This window comes from Atta colombica, unplaced genomic scaffold (assembly GCF_001594045.1).
Source record: "Atta colombica isolate Treedump-2 unplaced genomic scaffold, Acol1.0 scaffold207, whole genome shotgun sequence".
In the NCBI taxonomy this organism is placed as follows: domain Eukaryota; kingdom Metazoa; phylum Arthropoda; class Insecta; order Hymenoptera; family Formicidae; genus Atta; species Atta colombica.
In genome coordinates, this window is record NW_017259302.1 from 2,325,107 (window position 1) to 2,334,976 (window position 9,870).

Here is a 9,870-nt window from a genome sequence, read left to right on the forward strand (position 1 = left end):
GTTGCTGAATCTCAATGTTGCAGCAAGTAACCAATTTACCGGTCTTTCAAAGTCATTCGGACTTGTTGCCACACGTTGCGGAACATATGAATTCCGTCCGTAAACTGACAAGAAGTTACACATCAGGTATAATTACGGATCCAGAACCGTAAATTAAACTGATTAGTTCAACGATAGCGCTGTGTTGGGTTAGCATTGCTCGCATAACGGTCACATGTTCTTCTACTAGTTACACCAACTCTCCTGGTTAATTAACTCTTCTTACTGTCCGGAGCAATCGTAAGGGATATTGTCGATGGCGCGAGATAAGGCGATTACAGTTGAAGGATCTAAGGAACCAGAGGTGTTGCCATTACTTAGAAGGGAGAAAAAAGGTTAGAAAGCGCGGGTAGTTGTTGTAAGTTTATTTGTTTGTTTGTTGGAAATTATACTTCCTCTACAAGTAAACTCCGGATAAATAAATAAATACTAGCCAGCTAATGGAAATATCTAATCTTTTCGTGATTTTACCAAAGCTTTCTATGTACAAGTTTAGATTCCATCGCAAATATAATAGAAGAGCCTGATTCTTAACCTTCTGTTTACATCCATATTTTTATTTTCTCTGTCTACAATTTGGGTCTTTCTGTCCAAACCAAGTTTTTTTTACTGTTCTAAACTTAAAAAAATTAAGAGCTACTTTTCAACATCTTTATTACCAAATAATTTTCTCTTAGATCATCTTAGAAAGAGGAATCAGATTTTGTTCTCCTTTATTTCGGAGTAAAATTTTGTTGTTCCAAAGAAGATTACAGCCCGGAAAAACACAGCTAAAAACTTTACTGATTCAATAAATCTACAGTCGTAATATACAGATGGTCAATTTTCTATGTTAAAATAACAAAGTTGACAGCTGACTAACATTAGCGATTTGTTAAAATTTTCTTCAAATTTTCTTAGCTATCGATGTTGAATTCGCGTAGTAAATTATAGGTTTGCTATACCATCCAATTAATTTTTTTTCCATGAGACGAAGAATAACAATTTAAATCTTTCGTTAATTCGTATGTGAAATGCGAAAGTTCAACGCAAGATCTCGCGCTATTAATTACCGATTTGATCGAGATCACACCGGTAATTAATAGCACGAAACGTAGCGAAGATTTATTTCGATGAGTTAATTCATTCGCACGCTTGTCTTTGTGTACAATTAATTCTTCTTTATGTGTGCATCGTTTTTTCTCTTCTATTTTTTCCTCTCTGCTTATGAGAGTACTGACCAGCGACACGCGAACGAGCAATTTGCGCGTTAGGCCGCGCCTTTATCGCGTTCTGGCTAATAACCCGTTAATATGCCCCTCGCAATCAGGCATCGGTCCATATTAAACTACTACGAGCCATCGAAATGACTCGGTAAATTATCCACAGAGCCCTTGCTCGCGCTGGCGGCCAGCAATTCGCACACCCTGCTAATTACGACGATCGTGCACGAACGGGACGATTAATTAGACAAATTAATTTAGTAAACTGTTAAGAGCGATCGCGCGGCGATCCCACCGATTGGCGCGATGCAGGAAATGTCATCTATCATAACGCATTAATTAATGAAGTCGATATTAGGTCCCCCTTCTGCAAATTGATAAACATGTTGAGCGATTGTCCCGAAAGCGAGTAATAACAATAACGATAACGGCGAGACAGAACTGCATGTCTTTTTTTATCTAATTAAATTAATATTCTGCTTTAATAATTTATTAATGTTCGTTTATTTCATTATTGGAAACAGCGAGGCGACATCACAATTATCTCGACTAACTCTACACCGAGGTGATGTAAGGTGTATGTATACAACCGGAGATCGATATTATGACAAGGTGTTATTGATTTCTGTTGATTGTACACAAGCAGGGTATAATTGGCCGAGACTCAAACACAGCCTAAATGGCAGCCGAAATGTATTACCGCATCGTAATGAAAATTGGCCATTGCGTAGATCGACGTGTGGTCACTTCCAATAGGATCACAGGATTTGTTAACAATATTCTGTCTGGTATTGTTTAGTAAATTATTGTTTCTGTTAATATCGTGTTAATTTGTTTACCGCAGAACGCAAATTAATTATTCTTAATTATTTTTTGTAAATTAGTCCTTTCTCTTGCTCTCTCCAGAAAATAAATTAATTGTATGACTTATCTTCTGTCACCAATTTATTTTCAACAATAAAAAAATAATTATTATGCTTTTAAATGGCTACAATATATCATTAAAAGTTAATATTTTATATAAATTTGTTTTTTTTTAATATAAATTTGCTTACTTGAATAATTACATTAATTTGTATCTTGATAGCAGATAAATTCTTTTTCTTATGGAACTGTAAAAAAGACAATACAATAAAATTGTAAGCTAAATTTTATTATATATGGAATAAAAGAACAATTTTATTTTCTCGATGTAAAAAAAATATGGTTTGCGTCACCATTTTTGTGCTAGGTTTCATAAATTCATTTATACAGATTTTAACCTGTGGCATCGCGACTAGTTTAAAGAAATCGCGAACACGTAACACGATGTTTTTTTTGCATTGCTTTTTCGATGCATGTATTTGTCTACGTATATATGTGTATATATGTAGCGAAACAATGGATAACGCGTGCCGTAGGCCATATCGGCGAAAAGCCAATCTCATTGGTTCTATTGTTTCAGTTCGCAGGTATGGATATATACGCTACTGTTCGTCCGGTATTTGTAAAAGGGTTAACATCGGGTTAGGGCAGACCTAACCCAATTGTTTGTCCGCTCATTTAATGGTTGGAAGGAGGGGGAAGGGGATGCGAAACCTAGACGAGACGTGACCGTTTGCAAAGGTGACGCAGGTGAATAAGCAATGCATATGGCAGGAACCGGATATGAGCCTGATCCCGGTCGCCACGCGCGATAAGTCAAGGTGATCGCCCTCTTTTTGTCCGTCATAGCGACGGTGCACTTAGGGGGCGTTTGTACAGAATATATGTATTTATATTAAAAATTGAGCTCAATCGAATTTTGTGAAATTTAGATCATCATCACGCTGCAAGAGTCATCTCTGTATATCTACACACGGAAAAAATGATTTTTTTTTTAATATTTAAAAACTTAGCTATATACAGACTTGAAAATAATTTTGTCGGACCATCAAAATAATTACGTAGGAATCTCAAGTGTGATAAGCAATGTTGCAAAAAGTCTTGATATTCTAGTAAATCATTTTAATCGTAATTCTACGATTAATTTTTTTTGATGGTCCAACAGAATTATTTTTAATTAATTCTACATTTATCTAAATTTTTTTATGCTTTAGCAAAACCATTGTCGTATATCTACTTTGAAAAATTTTATAATTATTTATAAGTAAGTACATACATATATTTATAGATTATAACAAAGTCATAATTTTATATTCTATGTAAATGCAACTAGAAGAGCAGAGCATGATGGAATAAATTCGATTGAACGGTTCGCAAGTTTCTTGACTTTCTCTCAATTTCCCCGGAGTTCTCTAGATGTTTTATAGCTTTTACAATCTTTCAAATTACAGCCCCTCCCGCATCCTCCTCCGCGCCTTACGCGTTTGATGTAAGGAACGTCAATCGTTAATTTAGTACCTAAATTAAGATCGTCTCTTTATTCATTAGAGCAAACCCGTATAGTGCAAACGTACCTTTACGGTTTCGTGGACAGTGTCTATATAAACCAGACCAGACAGCACCGTAAGTGGACCGTACTTGTCGTTTCCGGCGGGCGGATCCGTTAAAGCTAAAATGCACTTCGGTGTGCTGCACGACGGTGACCACATTTCTACCCTTTACGAGATTTATCCTTTATACCAGATTTCTACCCTTTAATCTTACGAGATGTGTTAGCCGAATGCTGAGACTTTTATGGTGTCTTATACACGATGCCTATGAAGTGCGCGCACTCTTCATTTACGATCTCTTTGACAAATTATCAAAAACAATTTAATTCTTGGCGGAATGAAAGACTATTTAAGTTTAATTTTCTATCTATTCTGTCTATAATATTAATCCAGTGATTCCCGATTATTGTATATATACCTATGTAATAATATAAAAATCCAGAAAGAATATCTTTTTGTATGGATTTTTTACGAGATATTTAATGAAATCTCTTACTTTTTAGACTTTTACTTTATTTATCATTTTTTTGGATATCTCACTATGCAGTTTTGTTTTGATTAGCTTCTAATGATTGATTTTTAGGGAGATATCTTCTGATTTCCTTGGCTAGTTGCCTTACCGTAGTATTGCTCTTAACCGATTTATTTATAATATTGATAAATTGACTCTCATAATTCACTGATTTACTCTCGCTATATAATAAGCATGAGATATTAATAGTTCAACTACAATCGTAGAGTGACTGTCTCTTCGATATTGCAAATGTTATTTTGTTTGAAATTTCAAAATCATCATTGAGATAATTTCATTTCTTGTATATTTTTTCATTATCTCACTGAATGTTTATTGCAAACAGCATATTATTTTCCTAGAGTCATTTGGTTTATTAAATTATTTAGTTGTAATTATTGTTGAAAAAGAAACAATATTTATTTTAAAAGGTACCTAACAATAAGAGAGATTGAGAAAACTCATAAAGAAAACTTCTTAAAAGAAAAAGAATATGTCTATCACTGCCGAATTATAGCAGTGTTATACCTAATAATCATGTAAAAATTAATATTGTAATATCATCGACACTAATAAAATGTATAGTTTTTCAGACGAGTGTTTCGTGCGAGTTTTATAAGAGTCACCGAGAAAGATATGATTGCATATTATTGCGGAATGATTCATAGGCAGAGACAGTGACGTATGACTGACTTTATGTGAAGACAAATTTACATCCTGTCCTGCGTACAGACATCATGCAACGTGTCTTATAACACAGGCATATCTGTCCTATAAAATCTCGTAACGGTTGCAGGCATATTCGGCAGATGCTATCATTTCCGGACGATAGGGTGGTCGGAATTACGCCAATTTTGGACAGACTCATGCGGCGGCGCCATATATCGGGGCGACAGCTGCTTATTTTCACGATATACATATGGAGAGGGAACGAGTAGAAATTATCTTGGTAGAAATTATATTTCACCCTTGAGAAATTGCGGTTATGTTGCCGATGCATAAAGTTACGATTTTTGGCTTCACCAATGTGTTCTTCGCTTTCGCTCCCATTCCATTCCGCGTAATGCAGTGGGAATCGAAGCGCGTACTTCATCGGTGTTATTACGGCTTAAATTTTTCTACTTTTCTAACGAGAGCAGAATGCATTCTGAACCGTAACGAATGATATTACGCTTTAATCCCTTTCACAGTGGAGAAACGTTTCCCTCTTACAGAGGGTTTCCTGAAAGCTATTTTACTGCTGAGATTGTAATGACTTTGGTTATTTACTTGCTCCCAGTTATTATAAGAGAAAACTAAATCAAAATCAATGTTATTATAACTAAAAAAACAAAATCGCAAGATGAAACACTTCGATCTTTCAAAAGGTGAAATTTTACAAATAAAGATTTTTTAATTTACTTTTATTTTTATAAAGTTGGTAATATTTCTTTTTTTTGAATATATGATGTCAAAGCTCTCAAGGAACACTCCATACATATACATACATACACATGTAGAATACAATATTCACCTGCGTGGCGCATGCCAAATGTAATTTCGCCTGCTTAAGTTAAAAGATAAATGGCAAGAATCTTTTATGACTACGATCAAGCATCTTAACATTGTATACAATATTGGCATGCCATCTTCGCTTCCATCTGTCATTCTAATAAATTTTACCGCTGTATAATGTTGCTGGCCACGTTATCGGCAAATAGTCCTGGTTATGAATCGTAGCAATTCACGAAGGTCTCTTTGTCAAACTTCCTCGTTCCCTGTGCAAATTCAATTTCCCTGATCGCAAGTATGAATTACAGATCTGCTGCAGCGTATTACGCTGCGAGATCGCTAGCGTGCTGAATTATTACATAGATTTATTAAGAGTACATCAGCTGGCGCTCGAATTTTCTTAGTCCTATAAAACTCTTACTCGCGAACTGTTTTATCACGATACTTTGCCTATGCATGAAGATGCAACGAGGAAATGCTTTAAATTAGGTAAAACGAATGCTTCTTTTGTTCTAATTTTATACATATTCTCTCCTGCGTATTTATTTTTTATTTTTTTATTTTTATTTTATCTTAAAGAATGAATATTTTCTAAGAATATTTTCTTCAAAATACGATAAAATATTATATTACAGGCACAACAACTAATAAGTAAGTATAGTGTTAATCTTATATGTTTTGTTCATTTATTACTTGTGCAAAATTTCTCAAATGAAATTAACGAATTTAATGCTATTAATTTTTATTTGATACACAATATATTACGGAGTAATATTTTTGTCTTTAATACGACTTAATTAACCATTCTTTTAAAATAATGTTTGAATAAATTTCCATACAATTGGCCTATCATTTCCATACAATTGCGCAGTATATCACGTTACTCTTATTATTCCTTCGAATCACAATAATTGACCTTCTTTAGTAATTTATAACGAAAAAATCATCGATCCATCTCTTAGAAACAATTCTTCCGAGTTGTTCAAGCGAGATATAAGTACTTGTAAAAGATAAAAGAATTAGAAACACGCACTTTATATATATAATTTTACATATTCTCTGCAGCTCAATTATTTATTTAATACGTGAATAAATTGTGATGTTGTGATGTATATATTTTATGTTAGAGACAATTTGTTGCAAAAACTTACGTTGCAAATACAAGATTATTTTAAGTGATAATTTTAACGTGCACTCATCGACGCAGAATGAAAGACATGGACACGATATCCGATATCCACTAAAGTTTACAATATCGCAAAAGGAAAATCTAGCTCGATGTCACGTATTCGATAACATGGGTTATGCCACTCCAATATTTACAAAATCTGGACAGTAGTTAATGGTTATTGAGCATAGAAGTCTTCCTTCAAAGAACTAAGCTATCTCAACGAAGATTATCCAGAATGGGGAGATAAATCATCAGAGAGGTTTCCGTAAATCCGAGAGAGGTATTAAAGAATATTACTTGAATGGAATATAACTTAATTAACGTACTAATCTCCATTTAAGCTCATTATTTGGTCGGCAGTTTATTTTGCAAGTTTTCCGAAAGTTTTTTCTTTCACGATATGGAAAAATACTTCTGCGAATACAAAAATGTGATGTAAAAGCCGTAAAAAATGTTAATTTTGTTGTTAATTTTAATAATATATATTATCATACGTTTCTTTTATTGTAAAAATTTTTGAATATTTTTAATTTACCCATCGGAACTTACTGAGTTGATATAGCTAGATCGTCCAAAGATATAATGTAACGTTATCGAAAATATCCGTTATAATTTTTTAATAGAGTAATAATCGAAGATAGCGGTCTAAAGCACCTGCATCTATTACTCGTATCTGCAAATATTCGAGTTAGAATTAATTTAGCAACCCGCTACGTTTGATATATCACGTGTATACGACATACATCTGTTCTTCAATTTACAAAAAATTCACAGCATGAAATTACGTAATTGTATGTATTTAATCAATTAAAAATAAATTAATCTTAAAATAACATATAATAATTGGAAACATAGGTTAAAAGTAAATTAAAATAAATTAAAAGAAAAGATATTATGATGTCGTCTTATATTTTTAATTAATTAAATTTTTAATTAATTAAAATCATTAATCAATTAACGAAGGCAATTACAGTACATATAATGGAATTAATTTTATTAAATATATTTTAAATGTAATTTTTTATATTATAGATATATAATGTTATGTGCTTAACGCGGATTGCAGTCATGTATAAAACGCACCATGGTACATTAATTTTCAAATATAAATATTATTTAAAATTATATTAATACGGACGATTCGTTGTGCATATTATTTGAGAGAGATTTTTATTAGATTTATTATTTCCCATTTTTTATATTCTGATTGCACATATATTATTTACACGTATTTGCTTCTCGATGTATTTTTTTAATAATTTCATTTTCACTTCATTTGCACTTCATTCATTTTACATTCACCTCATAGGCGAATGGTTTCTATTTGAAGATCATATTTGCTTATGGTTCATATTGTCTAAAAATTATTGATCCACCCGATCAATTGCGAGAACGTCTGTTCGGCAATTCGATGACGATCTAAACGGCAATATGCGGTTTCACGGTACTCTCCGCGTTTGATGCCACCTGACTGTAATTCCTGTCGAACATTATCCGCGCTCCTGGAGCGTCCGGTATTTCTGCGGTGTGTCTGCGTGTACATACGCGTCGCTCCAGGACGCGCCGTGCGTGTGGATTCGCGCGCACAATGTTCACCTGGTCGCAACGTACAATCGATATGCGCGTATATGCATACCTCTCTATGTACGTATACGCGGTATGTGAAATACCACATATTTACCAGGATCCACATCAGATGTTTGAACCCCCTCAGGGCGACGTATCGCGAGATCTGCCTCGTACAATGACAAACTCGAATTAATCCTTCAGGAAAGAGGGAGGCTTGACTGGTCTCTCATATTCATCAGTGACAGAGATTGCGGTTAATACTTGCTTTTGGGAAAAGCATTGAATGCATTTCTCTTATAAAGGAAAAACACGATTTGATTCTATCTTTTGTCGTTCATTATCCGGCGACATTACAATGTTTGAGACTGATGAGGCTTGCTTTTCTGGTAATTCTTTAATTATGAGTTTAATTAAGAGACCGTGAGAGTTCTCATTACTATAATAACGAGTATAACAATAAAATAGAAGAAATAAAATGTACTAATAGGGAAAAAAAATAATTAAGATATAATAATTAAGATTTTTAAACAAGTTTTTCCAAAAAGCAAATTGCTATTTAGATTAAATTTTCACAATTTGTCTCTAATTATTATTCGATTATTCTAATGTCTACTGGAAGATTACAATGAGTTAGTTAAGTTATCTCTCTGTAAAGCTAATTATCATGGAATTGCTAATTATCATGTACGTTGAGAACTGAATAACCTTAGAGACAGTCTAAAATCATTAAATAACAAAAAAATGTTAAGTACAAAATAAAATATTCGCTTTTAAAAATTATCATTTCTGTGTATTATAAATTCTCAACATTCAGCTATAATAATCAACATACTAATAAATAACAGCCGTCAATAAATAATTTTGATATCAATAAATTTTGCAACAACAATCCCAATATTTTTTAATCAGAAATAATAATCGACAATCAATTCAAATATATATTTTAATAACGATCCGACTACGCGAGAGTAATAAATGATAATAAGTAATAATTTATAATAAATAATAATTAAATTTTATGTATTAATTTCTCGTAATATATCTCGGAATAATAACCGTGGTAATATTCGTAGCTCATGTCGATCGCAATATCTCGCAGCCCTCGGTCATCGGTTTAAGTTGCCTCGTGCGAATATTTCGTTTTGCTATTTTATTATTTCAGTATTTTTACTCGCGACGGAAATGCATTTATATCGCAGCGGTGGTTTCACTCTCGAGATTACCTGGCGGAAACGTGTGCCTTTCCTCGTATGCACTGCGGGGGTTTCGATCCCTGGCTCTCTCATCACGCAAGTTACCCTGCGATCGATGCCCTCCGAGAGGGAAAACGTCGAATTCACGACGCGACATGACTCAGCTGGACGATTCATGCATAATTTATCCGGACTTAATTAGTCAGAGGTCAGAGAGAAAGACAGAGAGAGAGAGAGAGAGAGAGAGAGAGAGAGAGAGAGAGAGAGAGAGAGAGAGAGA

The 9,870-nt window shown here is 33.5% G+C and overlaps 1 protein-coding gene across 3 annotated transcripts in view; it reads left to right on the forward strand.

Moving 5' to 3' along the window:
- LOC108687562 overlaps positions 1–9,870 on the forward strand; it is a 159,132-nt gene that overhangs the window by 139,949 nt on the left and 9,313 nt on the right. The window contains exon 1 of one of the 3 annotated variants that reach the window (XM_018193409.1): positions 2,860–2,926. The exons of the other annotated variants lie outside the window; for them this stretch is intronic. Coding sequence (XP_018048898.1) covers positions 2,889–2,926 — 38 coding nt within the window. The 5' untranslated portion in view covers positions 2,860–2,888. Of the gene's footprint in view, positions 1–2,859; positions 2,927–9,870 lie in introns of those variants that run through there. 3 annotated transcript variants of the gene reach the window in all.